Source organism: Sapajus apella, unplaced genomic scaffold, assembly GCF_009761245.1.
Source record: "Sapajus apella isolate SASKATOON/1434 unplaced genomic scaffold, GSC_monkey_1.0 scaffold2, whole genome shotgun sequence".
Taxonomy (NCBI): domain Eukaryota; kingdom Metazoa; phylum Chordata; class Mammalia; order Primates; family Cebidae; genus Sapajus; species Sapajus apella.
In genome coordinates, this window is record NW_022436942.1 from 82,041,570 (window position 1) to 82,063,949 (window position 22,380).

The 22,380-nt window shown below is 45.8% G+C and overlaps 1 protein-coding gene across 2 annotated transcripts in view; it reads left to right on the forward strand.

Annotated features, from left to right (window-relative positions):
• DNAH10 (dynein axonemal heavy chain 10) overlaps positions 1–22,380 on the forward strand; it is a 174,981-nt gene that overhangs the window by 10,147 nt on the left and 142,454 nt on the right. The window contains exons 5-12 of one of the 2 annotated variants that reach the window (XM_032243719.1): positions 1,345–1,460; positions 7,354–7,573; positions 9,215–9,372; positions 10,058–10,288; positions 12,114–12,304; positions 15,112–15,310; positions 16,909–17,103; positions 20,735–20,905. In XM_032243719.1, coding sequence (XP_032099610.1) covers positions 1,345–1,460; positions 7,354–7,573; positions 9,215–9,372; positions 10,058–10,288; positions 12,114–12,304; positions 15,112–15,310; positions 16,909–17,103; positions 20,735–20,905 — 1,481 coding nt within the window. Of the gene's footprint in view, positions 1–1,344; positions 1,461–7,353; positions 7,574–9,214; positions 9,373–10,057; positions 10,289–12,113; positions 12,305–15,111; positions 15,311–16,908; positions 17,104–20,298; positions 20,906–22,380 lie in introns of those variants that run through there. The other variant, XM_032243716.1, reaches the window with a different exon arrangement.

The following is a 22,380-nucleotide window of genomic DNA, read 5'->3' on the forward strand; positions in this document are numbered from 1 at the left end:
TTTTTTTTTTTTTGAGACGGAGTTTCGCTCTTGTTACCCAGGCTGGATTGCAATGGCGCGATCTCGGCTCACCGCAACCTCCGCCTCCTGGGTTCAGGCAATTCTCCTGCCCCAGCCTCCTGAGTCGCTGGGATTACAGGCACGCACCACCATGCCCAGCTGATTTTTTTTTGTATTTTTAGTAGAGACGGGGTTTCACCATGTTGACCAGGATGGTCTCCATCTCTTGACCTCATGATCCACCTGCCTCGGCCTCCCAAAGTGCTGGGATTACAGGCTTGAGCCACAGTGCCCGGCCTTAATGTAGTCTTCTTAAAGCTAATTTCCAGTAAAGAAGTGTTAGATATAAAGAAATGCATTCAACCAGTGACAGCGCACGTGTTTGGAGAAGGCGTGAAGACTGAACGTGTGAAATAATGGCTTCGGTGGGTGTGTTTTGTTTCCCAGTTAGATCAAGGGAAGAGTCCAAGTCCCCTTTAAAGCATTTACCATGGTGATTGATTTTTTGGCCGGGTAAAGTAAATACATATTAAATAAAACCTTGTTTGTTGTAAGGGTAGATGTTACCAAGTAGGTCTTTTCAAACAACCCATGACTCGAAAGGTGCTTTGGCAGTGAATTGAGGAAGACTTGCTGGCGAGTGAAGATAGGCAAAACCTGTGCCTCAGCCAGCTTGGATGGTTGTAACACATTTCCATAGGCTGGGGGCCTTCACCCGCAAACATCTGTGTCTCACAGCTCTGGAGGCTGGGAAGTCCAAACCAAAGCACGGCAGATCTGGCGTCTGGAGAGGGCCATTTCTGGTTCACAGATGGCACCTTCTCCCATCCTCTCATGGTGGACAGTAGAGAGAGAGAGAGAAAGCAAGCTCTCCTGTCTCTTCCTGCAGGGACACCAATCCCATCGTGAGACTCTACCCTCATGACCTAATCACCTACCAACGGCCCTACCTTCTAATACCTTCACCGTGGGGATTTAAGCTTCAGCATGTGCATTTTGGGGTCATCCAGTCCACAGCAGCAAGGAATCCGGCCAACATTTCTAGAAAACCCAAATATTTTCTGGTTTTGGCCGGCTTTAGATATTCCAAGCAGGTCAGCAAATGCGTGCAGCTCTTGTGTGCTGTTCATACTAATGCATGAACCGCAGTGCGTCGATATCCGTTTCAGCTTCTCGTGGGCCCCCAGGTTTGTTCGAACACAAATAGGGGGTATTCTGAACCTGTAACCAGGACATTTTTTGTAGCAACTTGGGAAGAAGGAAAAAATTCCTGTTCTCTTGGAAATGTGAACTGTTGGCTGCTTTCTCCTACTGACCTTACATTCTGCATCTGTTCTTATTTAGAGGCAATCTCTGAAGCTACCGACATGAAGGAAGCTATGGAAATTATGCCGGAAACACTGGAATATGGAATTATAAACGCTGATGTGCTCCATTTTCTGAAGGATATTATATGTCAGGTAAACGTGGAGAAAGGAAGAAATTCTAGTATTTCTAAAGTTGAGGTCATGCGGTTTGTTTATTCTACAGGTAGGTGGTGGGCAGCTTTTCTGTTGCAGGTGCTGTCACGGGCACCGAGGATCAAGCAGCGGACAGGAGAGGCAGTAGCCCTGCTCCCTAGGAGCATATGCAGGGGAAGGACATGGCACACAAGCACATCTACAAGAAGATACCGGCGTGACAAGTGGCACGAGGAAAATAAACCCTGATAATGAGGCAGAAGTGGGCCATGTGCACTGCATGTGTGTGCAGAGGGCATGGTGAGGATGGGCTTTGCCGAGGATGTGATGTCTGAGCTTTCTTTTTTATGTATATTATTTTTTGAGACAGGGTCTCTGTCTGCCATCCAGTCTGGAGTGCAGTGGCACAATCACGGCTCATTGCAGCCTCAGCTCTCAAGCAATCCTCCTGCCTCAGCCTCCTGAGTGGCTGAGATTACAGGCATACACCACCATGCCTGGCTCATTTTTGTATTTTTTGTAGAGACAGGATCTCACCATGTTGCCCACGCTGGTCTCCTGGGCTCAAGCAATCTGCCTGCCTCAGCCTCCCAAAGTGCTGGCATGAGCTACCATGAGCCACCATGGCGAGCCTGAGTTTTATAGAACAAAAAAATGAAAAACTCATCAGCAGGCTTTTTTCAAGAATGATAAGTTATTAGGGAAATATACTAGGGAAGGAAGGAGGAGGTGATATTTAACTGAGACCCAAATGAGGCCAAGGCATCAGACACGATAGGATGTGGAGGAAGAGCATGCTGGGCAGAGAGAACCGCAGGTGCAAAGGCCCTGAGGTAGGAGCACCCAATAGCAGGAGGCTGGCCAGTGTGGCTGGAGGGAGGGCTAGAAACCAAGGCAGGCTTAAGCAGAACAAAAGGATCTGGTTTGCATTTTACCTCTGGCTATTGTGGGAAAGCATTTTGCTGGGGTGGAGGGCAAGGAAAAATCAAATAGAAAGCCCTGGAAGAGCCCAGGTGGAGGGCTGTATTAGTCCACGTTCATGCTCTGTAAAGAACGACCCGCAATTTATAAAGGAAAGAGAGTTAATTGAGTCACAGTTCTGCATGGCTGCGGAGGCCTCAGGAAACTAAGAATCATGGCGGAAGGGGAAGCAAACACATCCTTCTTCATGTGATGGCAGGAAGGAGAAGTGGTGAGCAAAGAGTGAAAAGACCCTTATAAAACCATCAGATCGCGTGAGAACTCACTCACCATCACAAGAACAGTGGTATGGGGGTCACTGCCCCCATGATTCAATTACCTCCCACCAGGTCCCTTCCATGACAAGTGGGGATTATGGAAACTACAATTCAAGATGAGATTTGGGTGGGGACACAGCCAAACCATATCAAGGGCGATGGTTATTTAGGCTCCAGTCAGGGGAGGGAGGGAGGAGCGGTGTCTGGAATGTCCTGGGGATCAGGCCATGGGACTTGCTAATGACTGGGATCTGGAGGCTTTGAACAGCATCACAAGGAGAGAGTATACAAAAGCCCTCTTAGTCCCAGCACTTTGGGAGGGTGAGGCAGGAGGATCGCTTGAGGCTAGGAGTTTGAGAACAGCCTGGGTGGTAGAGCAAGACCCCATCTCTAAAAATTATTTTAAAAAGAATGACTCTTAGGATTTGGGCCTGAGCAACTGGGAGGATGGTGAGGTCATTATTGAGATGGGGGCTGGGGAGAAACAGATGTGGAGGGAAATTCAGGTGCTGTATTTTGCCTGTTGAGCATAGGTGGCCTCTTTGACATTCAAGTCAAGGTGTGAAGGAGGATGTGTAAGTCTGGAACTCGGCAGGGAACTCAGGGCATCAATCTAGCAAATATTCATTGAGCACCTACTGTATTTTACAGCAGTGAACAACTGAGACAAGGTCTCCGCCTTGTGGAGCTTTCATTCCAGGTGGGAAGATGTACATGAAACAAGATCAATGAGAAAATACATAATGTGTCAGACAGCAACAAGAGTTGGGGAGAAAAATGAAGCCAGATGGGAAAGGAAAAGGCAGCAAGGGGGCTAGGGAAGGTCAATGGGTGGGAGAGGTGGGGCTTTTGCAATGTTAGATAGGGTGGCCAGGAGGACATCACTGAGAAGATTCGGACGAAACAGCACAAACCACCACCATAGCCCCTTTTGTTTGGACTAATGCAGTAGCCTCTGAAAAGTCCCCCCAGTTTCTGTGCTTACCCGCTACGCTACATTCTCCACATGCCAACCAGAGGGATGCTTTAAAATATGGGCGCTATCAGCACAGAGATGGTGTAAAACCAAGGGACGCGGTGGAACAACCAAGAGAGGCAGTAGAGATGGAAGAGATGTGGGGAGGGGAAAGTTAGGACAGGGGTGACCCGGAAGCCAAGAGAAGGTGATGCTTCATCGAAGAAGGGAGGGGCTCGCTGTGCCACGTGCTGCTGCTGGAGGTCGGGAAGACACGGGCAGAGAGGAGCTGGAGGCCTTGGCCACGGGTGATTCCACGTGAGCAGTCCCAGGAGTGGGAGCAGACGAGGCCTCGCTGAGTACGAGTCACCTGTGAGTTAGGCCCTGCGACCCTCCCCACTGAGCTGTCCGCACATGGGAACATTCTACCCAAAGATGTTCTCTTTCATCGAGATGATGTCTTTTCCTAGTGTGACACTGGCGGACCCAAGAACATTGGCTACTTTCTTATTTATTTATTTTTGAGACAGGGTCTCATTCTGCCACCCAGGCTGGAGTACAGTGGCACAAGTATGGTTATCTGCAGCCTTGACCTCCCTGGCTTAAACGATCCTCCCACCCCAGCCTCCTGAGTAGCTGGGAGGGGCACTAAAAATGAGCCAGGGGGACGCCACAATGCCTGCTGATTTTTGTATTTATTTTTAGAGACAGTGTCTCACTATGTTTCCCAGGCTGGCCTCACACTCCTGGGCTCACGTGATCTGCCCACCTCAGCCTCCCAGAATTCTGGGATTGCAGGCATGAACCAGCACACCTGGCCACGTTGGCTACCTTCGTATGCAAACTGAACTTTTCATTCTTAAATAACATCAACCCTATCTCTATCAAAAAGAAAAAGAAAAGTCTGCTGGGCATGGTGGTGGGTGCCTGTAGTCCCAGGTACTCTGGAGGCTTAGGTGGGAGGATCCCTTGGACCCAGGAGTTTAAGGTTGCAGTGCGTGCTGATCATGCCACTGCACTACAGCCTGGGTGACAGAGCGATACCCTGTCTCTAAGAAAATGAAACATGGGCCGGGCGCGGTGGCTCAAGCCTGTAATCCCGGCACTTTGGGAGGCCGAGGCGGGTGGATCACGAGGTCAAGAGATCGAGACCATCCTGGTCAACATGGTGAAACCCCGTCTCTACTAAAACTACAAAAAATTAGCTGGGCATGGTGGCGCGTGCCTGTAGTCCCAGCTACTCAGGAGGCTGAGGCAGGAGAATTGCCTGAACCCAGGAGGCGGAGGTTGCGGTGAGCCGAGATCGTGCCATTGCACTCCAGCCTGGGTAACAAGAGTGAAACTCCGTCTCAAAAAAAAAAAAAAAAAAAAGAAAATGAAACATAAAATAACATCAAAACATGATGTATAATTAATTATTAGTGGTTGTAGTCTAATTCTTAGAGTTATGTCTAAGGACACAGGGTTCAACCTGAAGAGGCTCATGCCAACCACACATGGGACATTTTGATCTTCAGTAAGGATAAAATTGCAGTGGATTGAAACATACAAAATATCTTCAAATACGGCTGGATGTGTTGGCCCACGCCTATAATCCCAGCACTTTGGGAGGCTGAGGCAGGTGGATCACCTGAGGTCAGGACTTTGAGACCAGCCTGACCAATATGGTGAAACCCCACCTCTACTAAAAGTACAGAAACTAGCCGGGAATGGTGGTGCACACCTGTAGTCCTAGCTACTTGGGAGGCTAAGGCAGGAGAATTGGCTTGAACCTGGGAGGTGGAGGTTGCAGTGAGCTGAGATTGTGCCACTAAACGCCAGCCTGGATGACACAGCGAGACTCCATCTAAAAAAAAACATATAGATATATATTATATATATATATATATATTCAAATGCATTGGTGAAGTTTTTTGTGAGACACGTTTTTACTCTGTTGCCCAGGCTGTGGCACAGTGGCATAGTCACATCTCCCTGCAGACCCAAACCCGGGTTCAAGCGATCCTCCCATCTCGGCCTCAGGAGTAGCTGAAACTACAGGTGTGCACCACTAAGCCTGGCTAATTATTTTTTTAATTGTAGAGACGGGGTCTCTCTGTGCTGCCCCGGCTGGTCTCAAACTCCTGGGCTCAAGAGATTTTCCTGCGTTGGCCTCTCAAAGTGCTGGGATTACAGGCATAAGCCACCATGCCCAGCCTTTCCAATCCATGAGTTTATAATGATCTTTAAAAGTCCCAATGGGTCACTTCTGGAAGATGATAGGGAACCACTGTACTATTTTGAAAACTGGGCAAATGAAGAGGAGTCAAGTGTTTATGTCGCCTTCCCCATGTGAAATGTGCAAGATCATCTAGTAGGAGCTCTGAGAGGCGTCAGTTTATATCTGCATCTCAGCTAATAAACAGACGGTTTAGACTATTTTAGAACACTTCAATTTTGCAGGCAGAGAGAGACAGAGAAGGGGGGAGGGAGGGGGAGATGGCGAGGGGAGGGAGAGAGAGAGAGAGAACACCTAGAAACCAAGCATTAATTGTCTCCTGATGGAAGAAACGCCAGTCATATTCTGGTCAAGTCTCTTGTCCCAGCTGCTAATTTGCAGGAAATATAGATCCCAGAGGAGCTTCAGCTGCACGATGAGTGTGTAGTCAGCAAATTTGAATTGGGCAGCTCTACAAATCCAGCATTCTAGGTTCTTTAATAAGTTGCAGGAAATACAGGTAGATTCAAAGAGTCTTAAAAGATGCATCAAAATTTTAAGAAGTATAGGCAAAACTAAAAAATGAAACCAGAATTCAGTCAACCAACTCAATCAACCCCCAGGCATTGTTATAGATCACTTTGTATGTGGGGTGGGGGGTCAGTTGTTTTGTAATTGTAGTCAAGTGACTTCAGAAATGTACGCTTCTGTCTCTAGCTACATTTCAAACACACTATGTTCTCAAGAACTTCATTGACAAGAACAAGATGGCCTTGAGCTGATGGGTTAACACGCAGTTTCTTACCTCCCTGTGCCATGCCACAGTTCCTCACTCCGTCGCTCCCTCCCTCTCTCTCTCCCTCCCTCTCTCCCTCCCCCCTCTTTCTCTCTCCTTTCCTTCTTTCCTTCTTTCCTCCCTTGCCCTCTCTCTTTCTCTTTCTGACAGGGTCTTGCTCTCGTGCCCAGGCTGGAGTGCAGTGGTGCAATCTCGGCTCACTGCAACCGCTGCCTCCTGGGTTCAAACGATTCTTATTTTCAGCCTCCCGAGTAGCTTGGACCACAGGTATGTGCCACCATGCCAGGCTAATTTTTGTATTTTTAGTAGAGATGGGGTTTCACCATGTTGGCCAGGCTGGTCTCAAGCTCCTGACCTCAGGTGACCCACCTGCCTTGGCCTCCCAAAGTGCTGGGATTACAGGTGTGAGCCACCGCAGCCGGCCCCCTGTGCCACAGTTTGTAACTTCTTGGTTACTGGTGGTATTCAGAAACACAGTACTGTTTTCGGGGTAGTCGTCTCAGGCTTGGTTAAAATTGGTACCCCTGGATCACTTTAAGTCAAATGTAATTACTCTCGTCTTCAGGTCTGTGCTCTGGGTTTGAGTGGTTTTTGCTTTGCACATTTGTAACTCGATAGACAAGAATATTCAAAACCAGAGGTAATTTAAGAACATGAATTATTGAAAATGATGTCATATGATTTATTTCCTAAAATGGGCATTTCAGGTTTTTTTGCCAGCGTTATCCTTCAGTCAGCACCGGATGAGTACAACTGTGGGACTCATATCTGCAGAAGGCTTTCATTCCTCTGAGCATGAACCAGAACCGCAGCCCCTGCCCGGGGAGGCAGCAGAATATCACAGTATTCAATTAATACGGGATGAATTTTTAATGAATGTGCAGAAATTCGCGAGTCATATTCAAAGAACCATGCAGCAACTGGAAGGTAAGATTTCATTTTCCTCCTTTTTAGTTAAGAATGATTAATTTATCATAGCTGGGATTACAAGTGTGTGCCACCACACCTAACTTTTATAACACTTTTTTGTGTGTGTAGAGATGGGGTCTCACTCTGTTGCCCAGGCTGGAGTGCAGTGGTGAGATCTTGGCTCACTGTAACCTCTGCCTCCCGGGTTCAAGGGATTCTCTTGCCTCAGCATCCTGAATAGCTGGGATTACAGGTGTGTTCCACTAAACACAGCTAATTTTTGTATTTTTAGTAGAAACAGGGTTTTACCATGTTGGCCACACTGGTCTTAAACTTCTGACTTCAAGTGATCTGCCTGCCTTGGCCTCCCAAAGTGCTGGGATTACTGGTGTGAGCCACTGTGCCTGGCTTAGCACAGAATTTTGAATACATTTCTCTTCATTGTTTTCTAGTAGTCAACATCCAGTGATGAGCAACTGAATGTTCTTCTAATTTTTCTCCCCCGCCCCCGCCTTTACGTAAGCTTTTAAGAATATCTGGTCATCCCTCGTGTTTTGATGTTAGGAGGATGGGCCGTTGTGTGGTCCTTTTTCCATTCATGTTTTAAACAGTAGGTGTTTTCAGTCCAAAGACTGAAAGATTCTCTTGACATTTTCCTCCACTATTTGTTTTTTCTTGCTGAAATTCCTGCTGGATGGATGTCTAGAGATCCTATTTCTTACCTTTTCTCTTGTATTTTTCATCTTTTTATCTTTGGATTCTACTTTCCTGGAGTGTTCTCAACTTCTATATAACCAACCTTTGATTGACAGTCATATCGGCTATTATATTTTTAATTTTTAAGACCTCTTATTCTCTGATTGTATTTTTTTTCATAGCATCCTGTTCTTGTTTGATGGATGCCATATTGTCTCAAACCTCTGAGACAAAGAGTTGGGCTTTCTTTTTGGAAATTATTCTCCTTTTCTTTTCTTTCTTTTTCTTCTTTTAGACAAGGTCTCACTCTGCCACCCAGGCTGGAGTGCAGTAGCACAAACACAGCTCACTGCAGTCTCGACCTTCTTGGGGCTCAGGCAGTCCTCCCACCTTAGCCTCCCAAGTACCTGGGACTACAGGCACACACCACCAAGCCCAGCTAATTTTTGTATTTTTAGTAGAGATGGGGTTTTGCCACACTGGCCAGGCTGGTCTCGAACTCTTGACTGCAAGTGATCTGCCTGCCTTGACTTCCCAAAGTGCTAGGATTACAGGTGTGAGCCATTGTGCCTGGTCTGTTCTTTTCTTTACATGATCTCAATTTCCTCTGATGTCATTTCCCCCCAATTTACCTTTGACTGTTTCATGCTGGTGGTTATCTAAAATATCAGCTGGTTCTTTGTTCAAGTTTTAAAAAATTGAAGTTGCTAGGTTGTAAACTCAGGAACATCTTAAATAACCAAATCATTTTGATTAAGCTTAGCACTGGAACAATTATCTAGAATGTTTGAATTAAATTCTAATGAAGGAGAATGAGCTACAGATATTCTCAGGACAGGGGATGTACCAGACCTGATTGTACTGATGAAGACTGAGAGAAGGCCCAGCCGGTGAACTTGAATGTTTTTGTTTGTAGTCACTTTTCCTGAACGACTGACTGACTGATTGCTTTTCTTTTCCTAGGTGAGATCAAGTTAGAAATGCCGACCATCAGTGTAGAGGGAGAGGTGTCCGACCTGGCAGCGGACCCGGAAACCGTTGAAATCTTGGAGCAGTGTGTGATAAACTGGCTGAGTCAGATATCCACAGCGGTTGAGGCCCAATTAAAGAAGACCCCTCAGGTAGTTTGTGCAGACCTTTCCCAGAGCCCCGATCCAGGTCACACTTACTATGTTGGGAAAGAGCCAGGAATCTGGGGTCTGCATCATCTGGCATCTTTTCTTACTGTTTTATTACTTCCTTAAGCCATCAAAGTAAACACACCCAAAATATCATTTCTGGGCTTTTTGACATTAACGTGCTACCAGGTTACTGCCTGGATCGATAAAGATAACATTTTAGATCAGTCAGGAAGCTTGGGCTGTCAAAAACAGGAAACCCAGCTCAGTTTGATCAAATAAGAAAGCAAATTCCTTGGCTCACATAATGGAAAATTCCAGAGGCAGATCTAGCTTCAGGTCCAGTTTGATCAGGGCTCTGGCTATGTTTCTTTCTGAATCTCTCAGTTCCAGCCTCTTCTCTAGGGGCTGGGGAGCTGCCTTCCTCAGGCTGGCTTCCTTGCAGCAGTTTCTGGCCTCACATCTGCACATCATATTGTCCAGAGAAAGGTAGAGTGTGTTTCTCACATTCCCAGCTGGAGCCCTGAGATTCACTCTGATTGGACCACCCTGGGTCAAGAGCCCACCCCTGAAGACCCTGAAGGATTGGAGCAGTGAGACAGAAAGGAATGGATGCTGGAGAAGCCACCATAAGTGCCTGCTCCACACCAACGATGAGCATTCTTTCTGTATTCATGTCACCTCTCAGGGTAAAGGTCCTCTGGCTGAAATTGAATTCTGGAGGGAAAGAAGTGCAACCTTAAGTGCGCTGTATGAACAAACAAAGCTTCCAATAGTCAGAAAAGTCTTGGATGTGATCAGGGAATCCGACTCCATGCTTGTGGCTAACCTGCAGCCAGTGTTCACCGAGTTATTCAAATTCCACACGGAGGCCTCAGACAATGTGCGCTTTCTCTCCACCGTGGAGCGTTATTTCAAGGTACGCTGGGTGTGCTGTGCCTTGCAAAGTCAGCTCTGTCAAAGAATTTTCATATGATTTAATTTCCCTTTTAAAGATATTCAGCATTTGGCCAGGAGCAGTGGCTCGCGCCTGTAATCCCAGCACTTTGGGAGGCTGAGGTGGGCAGATCACTTGAGCTCGGGAGTTCGAGACCATCCTGGCCAACATGGTGAAATCCTATCTCTCCAAAAAATACAAAAATTAGCCAGGTATGGTGGTATGCACCTGTAGTCCCAGCTACTCAGGAGGCTGAGGTGGAAGGATTGCTTGAGCCTGGGAGGTGGAGGTTGCAGTGAGCCAAGATTGTGCTACTGCACAGCCTGGGCAACATAACAAGACCCTGTCTCAAAAAAATAGGCAGTATTTTAAATATTGTGATAAAATAGACATGATGGCCGGATGTGGTGGCTCATGCCTGTAATCCTAGCACTTTGGAAGGCCGAGGCAGGTGGATCACGAGGTCAGGTGTTCAAGACCAGCCTGGCCAACATATTGAAACCCTATCTCTACTAAAACTACAAAAAATTAGCTGTGTGTGGTGGTGGGTGCCTGTAATCTCAACTACTCGGGAGGCTGAGGCAGAAGAATCGCCTTGAACCTGGGAGGCGGAGGTTGCAGTGAGCCGAGATCGCACCATTGCACTTTAGCCTGGGTGACAGAGCAAGACTCCGTCTCAAAAAAAAAAAAAAAAAAAGATAGGACATGATATTATCATTTTAACCACTACTGACACTAAATACATACACAATGCTGTGTGTCCATTACACTATTTCCAAAACAGTTTCATCTTTCCAAACTGGAATTCTGTGTGCATTAAACACTAACTTCCCCTTCCTCTGTACCCTAAGTCCCTGGTAACTTCTGTTCTCCTTTCTGTCTCTATAGATCTGACTACTCTAGGGACCGTCATGCAGGACGGATCCTGTGTCTGGTCTCTTTCACTCAGCATCATGTTTTCAAGGTTCATCTGTGTAGTAGCAGGGAGTGTGTGAGTGCCTCATTCCTTTCTATGGCAGAATCATATTCCACAGCATGGATAGACCGCATTTCGTTTCTCCATTCATCAGTTGGTGGGCATTTGAGTTGTTTCTGCATTTTTGCTATTATGAAGAATGCTGCTACGAACATTCATGTGCAAGGATTTGTGCGGATGTATGTTTTTAATTGTGTATTATGCATCACGTGAGTGGAATAGCTGGGTCATATGGTAACTGTTTAATCTTTTGAGGAACTTCTAGACCGTTTTCCAAAGCGGCTGTACCATTTTACATTCTCAAGGTTCCAGTTTTTCCGTATCCTCTCCATCTCTTGTTATTCTGTCTTTCTGACAATAGCCATTGTGGTTTAATTTGCATTTCTTTAATAACTAGTGAGACTGAACAACTTTTTACGTACTTAATGTGCTTATTGTCAATTTCATATTGTTGGTGAAATGTCTATTTTAATCTTTTGCCCATTATCTATTTGAGTTAGTAGTAATTTATAAGAGATTAAAAAAAGTCTGCCCACCTGGGCAACACAGTGTGACCCCATCTTTACAAAAATGAAAATAAAAAATTAGCCAGGCATAGTGGTACATGCCTGTATTCTCAGCTTACTTGAGAGGCTGAGGTGGGAGGATCACTTGAGTCTGGAGTGGGGTTGAGGCTGCAGTAAGCCATGATTGTGCCATTGTACTCCAGCCTGGGCAATAGAGTTGGTCTCGAAAAAAAAGAGTGAAACTTCTTGCCCGCTTACTGTTTTATGAAACTATTTGGACCCCAACGCTAAAGGCTCTTTCGTGGCTCTCTCCTCTCTTGGTCAGAACATAACGCACGGGTCTGGCTTCAACGTGGTCCTGGATACCATCCCCTCCATGATGAGTGCCCTGCGGATGGTGTGGATCATCTCCCGACACTACAACAGAGACGAGAGGATGATTCCGCTCATGGAGCGCATCGCCTGGGAAATTGCCGAGCGAGTCTGCCGAGTGGTCAACCTGCGGACTTTGTTCAAGTAAGAAGCCACAGCATTCATTTTTGTTTTGTTTCACTTTTCAACTTTTTAGATCTTAAACAGCTCTATTGAGTTATAATTCATATACAATTCTCGCACTTAAAATATACAATTCACTGGCCCTTATGGCTAGGCATGGTGGCTCACGTCTGTAATCCCAGCACTTTGGGAGGCTGAGGCGGGCGGATTCCTTGAGGCCAGGAGTTTGAGACCAGCCTGGCCAACATGGTGAAACCCTATCTCTACTAAAAATACAAAAATTAGCCAGGCATGGTGGTGCATGCCCGTAATCACAGCTTCATGGGAGGCTGACGCAGGAGAATTGCTTGAACCTGGGAGGCGGAGGCTGCAGTGAGTGGCGATCCACACCATTATACTCCAGGCTGGGCGACAGAGCGAGACTCTCTCTCAAAACAAAAAATTATAATTCACTGGCTTTTAGTATATTCACAGAATTGTGCAGCCATCACCACTATCGATATTAGAACATTTCCTTCATCCCTCAAAAGAAAACATGTGCCTTTTAGCAGTCACTCCCCACCTCCCCAATTGCCCTAGTCATGGGAACCATACAGTGTGGGGTCTTTTGCATATGAACGGAATCAGACACCATGTGACTTTCAAGTCTGGCTTCTTTCACTCAGCATCACATTTTCTTTCTTTCTTTCTTTTTTTTTTTTAATCTTTTTTTTTTAAGATGGGCTTTCACCATGTTGGTCAGGCTGGTCTTGAACTCCTGACCTCAGGTGATCCACCCGACTTGGCCTCCAAAGTGCTTGGATTACAGGCGTGAGCCACCACGCCCGGCAAAGCATCCTGTTTTCAAGCTTCATCCACGTTGTAGCATGGATCAGGACTTCTTTCCTTTTTATGGCTAAATCATATTCCATTGTATGGAGATATATTTCGTTTTGTGTACATATGTGTGTGTATATGTGTATATATATATATGTGTGTGTGTATATATACATACATATATATGTATGAAATATTGTTTTAATTGGAACTTTCTTCCCCAGTTGTACTTGGAGAGGCTGAGGCTGAGGTGGAACCACCTTTGAGGGTGTAGGGGATGACAGAAGATGCTAAGAGAGGCAGATAACTTTTTTCACTTTCTTAAAAATTATCTACAAGGTGGGAGGATCACGAGGTAAGGAGTTTGAGACCAGCCTGGCCAGTATGGTAAAACCACATCTCTACTAAAAAATACAAAAATTAGCCAGGCATGGTGGTGCTTGCCTGTAGTCCCAGCTACTCAGGAGGCTGAGGCAGGAGAATCGCTTGCATCTGGGACACAGAGGTTGCAGTGAGCCGAGATCACGCCACTGCACTCAAGCCTGGGAGACAGAATGAGACTCTGTCTCAAAAAAAAAAAAAAAAAGTCTATATAGGTGAGGCCAGGCGTGGTGGCTCATGCCTGTAATCCCAGCACTTTGGGGCCAAGTTGGGTAGATCACTTGAGGTCTGGAGTTCAAGACCATCCTGGCTAACATAGTGAAATCCCATCTCAACTAAAAATACTAAAAAATTAGCATGGTGGTTGGGCACTTGTAATCCCAGCCACTCAGGAGGCTGAGGCAGGAGAATCGCTTGAACCTAGGAGGTGGAGGTTGCAGTGAGCCGAGATTGCACTACTGCACTCCAGCCTGGGTGACAGAGCAAGACTCTGTCTCAAAAAAAAAAAAAAATCTATATGTCTATATCTAAATATCTATCTAGATCTATCTTATGTAGCTAGATAAAAATCTATATCTATATACAGATAGATAGATATCTGTGTCTATCCATCTATACAGAGAGGTATCTATGTCTATATAGATAGCATATGAATGGAATCATACACTATCTCTAGATATCTACATCTATTTATATAGATAAATATCTGTATGTAGATATTTATATCTATCTATATCTGTATCTATCTAGATAGGCGATCTCCATCTCTACCTATCTATCTATAGCTATCTATCTAATCTATCTGTCTATGTATCTCTATCTGCATCTATCTGTATAGGTAGATCTCCATCTCTATCTATCTACCTATCTATCTATCTATCTATCTATCTATGGCTATCTATCTAATCTATCTGTCTGTCTATGTATCTCTATCTGTATCTATCTGTATAGGTAGATCTCCATCTCTATCTATCTACCTATCTCTATCTATCTAATCTATCTGTCTGTCTGTCTGTCTATGTATCTCTATCTGCCTCTATCTGTATAGCTGGATCTCCATCTCTATGTATATATGTGTTTATGTATCTATGTATCTTTATCTGTATCTCTATCTAGATAGGTAGATCTCCATCTCTACCTATCTATCTATATCTATCTATCTATCTATCTATCTATCTATCTACCTACCTACCTACCTACCTACCTACCTACCTACCTATCTATCTAATCTATTTGTCTGTCTGTCTATGTATCTCTATCTGCATCTATCTGTACAGGTAGATCTCCATCTCTATCTAACTGCATAGGTGAATAGGTACCGAAGTGGAGGCATTGTCCTGTGCAGGTGTTGCAGCTGCCTCTGGTGACCCCTGTCCAGGGGCCACGGCCTCCTGCCCCTTCTGGGGCAGACAGCGAGGTCACCAGGTGGCCTCGGCCCTGCGCGCTGAGTGGCGGCCGCTCTGGAGACCTCGGCCAGCCGCAGCTTGGGACTCCCGCCCTTGCACGTGGGGCCGGGCAGCCGCCCTCGCCTGTTCCGATGAGGCCGTGAAACCAGGGGGGCGCCTGGGCCAGAGTTTCCAGGTCAGCGGCTCTCCGCCCTCCTCCCATCATGGCCTCTCTTGGCTTCGCAGAGAAAGTCGGGCGAGTGCCCAAAACAAAACCTCGGACGCTAGGAACACTCTCAAGCTGTGGAAAAAGGCCTATTTCGACACCCGGGCCAAGATCGAGGCGTCCGGGAGGGAAGCGCGGTGGGAGTTTGACCGGAAGCGGCTGTTCGAGAGGACGGATTACATGGCCGCCATCTGCCAGGACCTCTGCGACGTTCTGCAGGTAGGGGCCGGGGAGGCCCCAGAATTTGCCGCCTGGAAGGCAGCTGGCTTTTGACAGTGCCCCGCTCTGTGTCAGACAGGAGCTGGGCGTCAGTAAAGGCCTGGCAGGGAGAGGCCCTTCAACGGAAGAACATACAGAATATGCTAGAATGTGCCAGAATGTACCAGAGTATACCAGAGCTTTGCGAGTTTTCGTTGCTTTCCCTGACATGCTCCCCTCTCCCTGTCTTTTGGCTTTCCTTTGACCTCTTTGGCCAATCTTCCTCCATGTCTTTTGCAAAGTTCCCCGCCTCTGCCTTCCCCTTAAACGCTGCAATCCCTCAGAGGCCAGTCTGAGACGTCGCTTCACGCTCTCCCTAAGCCAGGCCCAGTCTGCCCGGAGCTCCATGGATGGACAAAGTGCTTAGTTGCTGATTGAGTTAGCCACAGCCCTTGTCTCCTTAACGTCTGCCTACCCCTTCATTCTAAATACTTCATGGAAAACTCAGGGTGTGCTGGGCACTCACATGTCTTGCTGCTAGAGGGACCACAGTGAGGGCAAACCAGGGCTGGCTGTGGTGTAGCAGTGCCCGGCATGAGAGAAGGAGGCGATGCCCGGTGCTCAAGGGCAGGAAAAAAACATGCTGTGAAAAGAACTCAACCGGGCTAGGCCTGATGGCCCACACCTGTAATCCCAGCACCTTGTGAGGCTGGGGTGGGAGGGTCCCTTGAGCCCAGGAATTTGAGACCAGCCTGGGCAACATAGCAAGATCCGGCTATAAAAAATACGAACATTAGCTGGGCTTGGTGGTGCGCGCCTGTAATCCCAGCTGCTTGGGGAGCTGAGGCAGGAGAATTGCTTGAGCCCAGGGAGATGGAGGTCACAGTGAGCAGTGGTTGTGCCATGGCACTCCAGCCTGAGCGACGGAGCGAGTCTCTGTCTCAAAACAAGCGAACGAACAAACAAACCCCAAATTTAACTTCTTTGTGGAATCACCATAGCTACTGCGTGCCTGAGTATTTCATTGTTACCAGAACAGTGGAAACGCTGCACAGAACTACCTCAGTGCTTTATCATCGAACCTTTTTTTTTTATTTTTATTTTTGAGACAGAGTCCTGCTCTGTTACCCAGGCTGGAATGCAGTGGCACAATTTTGGCTCACTGTAACCTCTGCCTTCAACGTTCAAGTGATTCTCATGCTTCAGCCTCCCAAGTAGCTGGGATTATAGGCGTGCACCACCACACCCGGCTAATTTTTGTATTTTTAGCAGAGACGGGGTTTCACCATGTTGGCCAAGCTGGTCTTGAACTCCTGGCCTCAAGTGATCCGCCCGCCTCAGCCACTCTGAAGCACTTTCAACTGCAAGTGCAAAGGCCCTGAGGCAGAAAGGGAGGAGGAGGGCGGGGGTGGCTGCAATGCAGGGAGGAGCAGGCAGATGCAGACCTGGGTCTTATCCTGTGTGCCATGGGTATAGGAGGGGAGGGCTTAGTCAGGGAGGAGATTGCTGTGTGGCATGATTCTTGCCCCCAGGTCAATCTAGATATGCTCTCCATTTGTAGCTCTAATATTCATGGGAAAACCCACATGTCATCTCCTCATTGTTGTTTGATTGGACAGGTTTTAGAGGAATTTTATAACATATTTGGTCCAGAACTAAAGGCAGTGACGGGGGACCCCAAGCGCATCGATGATGTCCTGTGCAGGGTGGATGGCCTAGTCACCCCCATGGAAAACCTGACCTTTGACCCGTTCAGCATCAAGTCCTCCCAGTTCTGGAAATACGTGATGGATGAATTCAAGATTGAAGTTCTGGCAAGTGACACATCCGTTGATTCCATCTTGAGAGTCAACACCATGTTTTTTCTGTGTTAAATTTGCTGCATTATTTAGTGATGCTTAGAGTCTTTTTTTTTAAATCACAAGTAATACCTGCTTATTAACTGTAAAAACCAAAAAGCATACAAAATTGTACAAGGTAAAAATGAACGTTCCTCCATCTTCTTTGTTCCCACACCCACTCTCCAGGAGGGATACGTTTAAGTTGAGCTAGACACAGTAGCATTTCTACAAAGTTTGTTTTGTCCAGTATAAGCTCCCCTACCTAGGAGTCAAGGGAAAAATAAACCAGATATGGCAAGAGAATCACAAAGTGCCCTGTGGGTTTTGATAACTGTGTTTTGTCAGAAGGCTAGGAGCATGGAGAGCCAATTGGAAGTAACCTTTGGGATTGGGGAAGCTTTGGATGGGGGAGATGGGGACAAGGAAGGAGGCTGAGACATCGAGGGTGTTTCAGGTGGTAGGAACAGTGTGAACAAAGGTGACAGACAGGAAAAAAAGAGGAATTGTCCGAGGCAGAGCCAGCAGAGGAGTCTGGCATAACACGTGCGGGTAGTAGAGGAAAATCAAGCTGGAAAGGAGGGTTGGTGAATAATTGGTGATGACCAAGGAGGGCTAGACTGAGGAAGGGGACTGACTTCAGCAGGCAATAGGGAGCCATTAAAGGAGGTTGACCAAGGAATGAGTCAGAATTATAGGCAGGTGTAGCGGCTCATGCCTGTTATACCAGCACTTTGGGAGGCCAAAGAGAGACGATTGAAGCCAGGAGTTTGAGACCAGCCTGGGCAACCTAGTGAGACACCCAGCTCTATAAAATAACTTAAAATTAGCCAAGCACGGTGGCTCCTGCTTGTAGTCCCAGCTACTCAGGAGCTGAGGTGGGAGGATCCCTTGAACTTGGGAGGTTGAGGTCGCAGTGAGCTGAGATCACACCACTGTACTCCAGCCTGGGGGACAGAGTAAGACTCTCAAAAAAAAAAAAAATGAAAAAAAGAAAAAACCAAGGTTTATACTTCAGGAAGGTTTTTCTGGCCACGGCATAGGCTGCTTTGAGCTGGGGAAAACAGGGAGCAGGGAGGTGACACAGGAGGCGACACAGGAGGTGACACAGGAGGTGATAGCCTGTAGTCGCGGGGGGCAGAGTCTGTCAGAGAGGGGCGGCTGCTGAGAAGGAGATTGCACTTCCCCCAGCATGTGAAGAGTGACCCATCACGCTCACCTTTCGGACTTCTGTAGGAAGCATAATTAGGAGCACCCCCATTTATGTCTTACACAGTTTTTGTAACCTCAGAGCAACTTTTTATATGGACAACCTTACACCCTTCTAGTTGGCTATACAGACATTGTCATATTAACTGTATCTGATTTATTATCAGCTGCTATTTTCAGTGTTACTTCCTTTTTCAGTTGAACCTTTTTTTTGGTTTTCTTTTGTTATTTTTTATTTTTTAGAGACATGGTCTTACTCTGTTGCCTGGGCTGGAGTGCAGTGGTGTGATCCTGGCTCACTGCACCCTCGGCCTTCTGGGCTCAAGTGATCTTCCACCTCAGCCTCCCAATTAGTTGGGACCACAGTGTGTTCCTGGTTAATTAAAAAGAAATTATTTTTTGAGGTGGAGTTTTGTTCTTATTTCCCAGGCTGGAGTGCAGTGGCATGATCTCGGCTCACCGCAACCTCTACCTCCCAAGTTTGAGTGATTCTCCTTCCTCAGTTTCTCGTGTAGCTGGGATTACAGGCATGCACCACCATGGCCAGCTAATTTTGTATTTTTAGTAGAGATGGGGTTTCTGTGTTTTCAGGCTGGTCTTGAACTCTCGACCTCAGGTGATCCACCTGCCTTGGCCTCCCAAAGTGCTGGGATTACAGATGTGAGCCACTGTGCCTGGCCAAAATTTTTAAATAGAGATTAGGTCTCACTGTGTTGCCCTGGTTGGTCTTTTGGTCTTGAATTCCTGGCCTCAAGCCATCCTCCCGCCTCAGCTTCCCAAATAAATTGAACTTTTCATCAAAGTCACTTAATCAAGTGATACTAAAGGGTTCATAATAAGAAAAGACAGCTCCATTAACTACTTCCTCATTCTTGCTGTCATTTTCCACAATTTTAGATGTTTCTTTTGTTGTTAACCTCCAAATTTTTTAAAGAAGAAGCTGATGTGTTTATTTCCTGATTTATTAATTTAGACTTCTGTTAACTTCTCAGAGAAGATGTAGACTGGACTGTCCCATTAGGCTTCTGTTAACTTCTCAGAGAAGATGTAGACTGGACTGTTCCATTAGACTTCTGTTAACTTCTCAGAGAAGATGTAGACTGGACTGTTCCATTAGACTTCTGTTAGCTTCTCAGAGAAGATGTAGACTGGACTGTCCCATTCCTAATCCCATTTGCCTCTCTGTCATCTAACACAACTTCTTCATAGCTTTTAGTTAAATTAATGGCTAGTGTTTACTCATTATGTCTATGCAAATATTGTTTATTGCTGAGCTGAGAAGTCTATCATGACTACACCATCTTTCTTGGCCAACCTTTCAGTTTTCCTGGAGTTAATAATTGCTTTTGTTTTTTATTTGCTTGGTTATGTATGTACCCATTATTAATTTTTTACCCCAACTTCTTTAATATCTTCTGCCACATGCCTATTAATAGTAGGCTCTAAGTACTCAAACATATCAGTGCCATTATTTACCTAGAGGCCTTCCTCCCAGAGCTCACTGTCCTACTCTAGTCTAGCTTGTTTGCTTTTTCGGCCTGTTACAAAGCAGTCTAGGATCCTAGGACTTCCTGCCTTCTCTCATCTGTGTTGGATTTTCTGTTTTCTAGATCTCACTTTTTCCTCTTTCCTTGTTTACTCCTTTGTTTTGCTGGAGCACATTTAGTAGCTTCCTAAGTAAGGTTTCATGGGACGTATATTTTTTGAGTCTTGTATGTATGAATTCTGAAATAACAGGTATAGAATTCAAAGTTGAAAATAACTTTTCTTTGGAAATGGGAAGATATTTTTTATTGATTTCTAGATTCCAGTATTTGAAGTCTGACACTGAGTTAATTTTTCTGGAACTAACCTTCCACTCTTTTATAGAAAGGAGTGGGGATGGGTGGGATTGAAGCTGCATAGTTGAGCATAATAGATTGAGGCCTGACTGTGCAGGGTTAGAAAGGGATACCCTGTTTGCTCCTCACCTTCACGCACACTGACCTGCTTCCTGGGATCCAGAGCCTCCAAATGCTTGGCCTTCTGGAGTCTCTTCAAGGAACAAACAGGGGCTCACTTGTGTCCCCTATTTCCAGCATTAGGTTGTAACTGCCTGCCTTAGTTACTTCCCTACTAAAAATTCCTCAACTATCTCTTCTGTTGTTGTGTCTTCTCCCTTATTTTTTGTTTATAAGAGTTAATGCTTAAAAAATTCCTTTACCTTTGAACTGGTTGGGGAGAGAGATCAGGAAATAAGCATAGCCAATCTGCCACTTTAAATTGGATTCCAGCTTCCATTAACATGCAGCAGAAATGTGTCCCAAGCCACTGATTTTTTTTTTCTCATTTCTTGCCACTTTGTTTTTGCAGGATAATTACAGGGACATGAGGCTTGTTTTCTTGATTTTTTTTGCAGGTTATTGAGAAAGAAGCAAAAAATTTTATTGACGAATCTTTTAAGACGCTTCGATCCGCTGAAGCAGCATTTGACATGCTTTTAAAATTTAAGCACATCCGTTCACGGGAGGCTGTGAATCGACAAATGATGATGAAATTTAATGATATTCTTGCACAGTACTGTAAAGAGGTAATTGGAAAATCGAAAGCTGCCCCAGCATTAAAAATACACTTGGCAAAATGTGAACAATTGAATCTCACTATTGTCTGTCTTTCCCATCTGAATTCAGAGATACTAGAGTTTCCCCACATCAGCATGTCACATAATACAGGGAACCTAAACAAAGTGGGTTTGTTTATTTAGTGGAGAAATTCAATAAGAATTCAGTATATTCTTATTTACTCACATCGTGGTGAGCCCTGCGTGAGATGGTAATAATAGTGATCATAGTCTAACCATAGCCAAGGATCGTACATGTATTTATGATCAATTCAGAACAATTTACCTGGTGCTCTCATATCTCAAGTATAGTGTTAGGCACAGAGATACAGAGATGAACAAAACACAGATTCTGCATTTAAAGATGTCAGTGTCTAGTTGGAGAAATAGACCAAAAAATGCTTATTGGGCATTTGTGACTCATGCCTGTAATCCTAGAACTTTGGGAGGCTGAAGCCAGTGGATCACTTGACTTTAGGAGTTTGAGACCAGCCTGGGCAACATAGCAAAACCCCATCTCTACAAAAAAATACAAAAATTATCCAGGTGTGGTGGCATCCACCTATAGTCTCAGCTACGTGGGAGGCTGAGGTGGGAGGATCACCTGAGCCAAGGGAGGTCGAGGCTGCAGTGCCACTGTACTTCGGCCTGGGCAACAGAATTTTACCCTATCTAAAAACAAAAAAATGCTGGCTGGGCCCAGTGGCTCATGGCTGGAATCCCAGGACTTTGGGAGGCTGAGGTAGGTGGATCACCTGAGATCAGGAGTTTGAGACCAGCCTTGACAACATGGCAAAACCCCATCTCTACTAAAAATGCAAAAATTAGCCAGGCATGGTGGTGGGTGCCTGTAATCCCAGTTACTTGGGAGGCTGAGGCAGGAGAATTGCTTGAACCAGGGAGGCAGAGGTTGCAGTGAGCTGAGATTGTGCCATTGCACTCCAGCCTGGGCAACAAGAGTGAAAATTTGTCTAAAAAAATGCTTATAACCTTTTTTAGAAGACAAAATGAGAATATCTGGAATGATTAGATGAGCATAAGGTAATACTAAAAAAAGACCTAAAGTGGTCTCCTGTTGTGTTAGTTTCCCAATGCTGCTGGATATAGTGACTTAGAACAACACGGATTTCATCTCTTCTGGTACCGGAGATCAGAAATTTGCCACAGGTGTTCCTGGGTTTAAATCGAGGTGTCAGCAGGCTGTATTCCCTTTGGGAGTCTCTAGGGATGATTCAGTGCTTTGCTTACCCCAAATTCTAGAAGTTCCTGGCTCCCTTTCATCTTCAAAGCCAGAAATGGCCACTTTCCCATAAAACCACTCCGACCTCTTTTCTGCCTCCCTCTTCCTGTTTTAGGACCCCTTGGGATTACACAGGACCTCCCCAGAACATTCAGGATAATTTCTCTATATTAAGATCAGCTGACTGATGTTAATTCCATCTGCA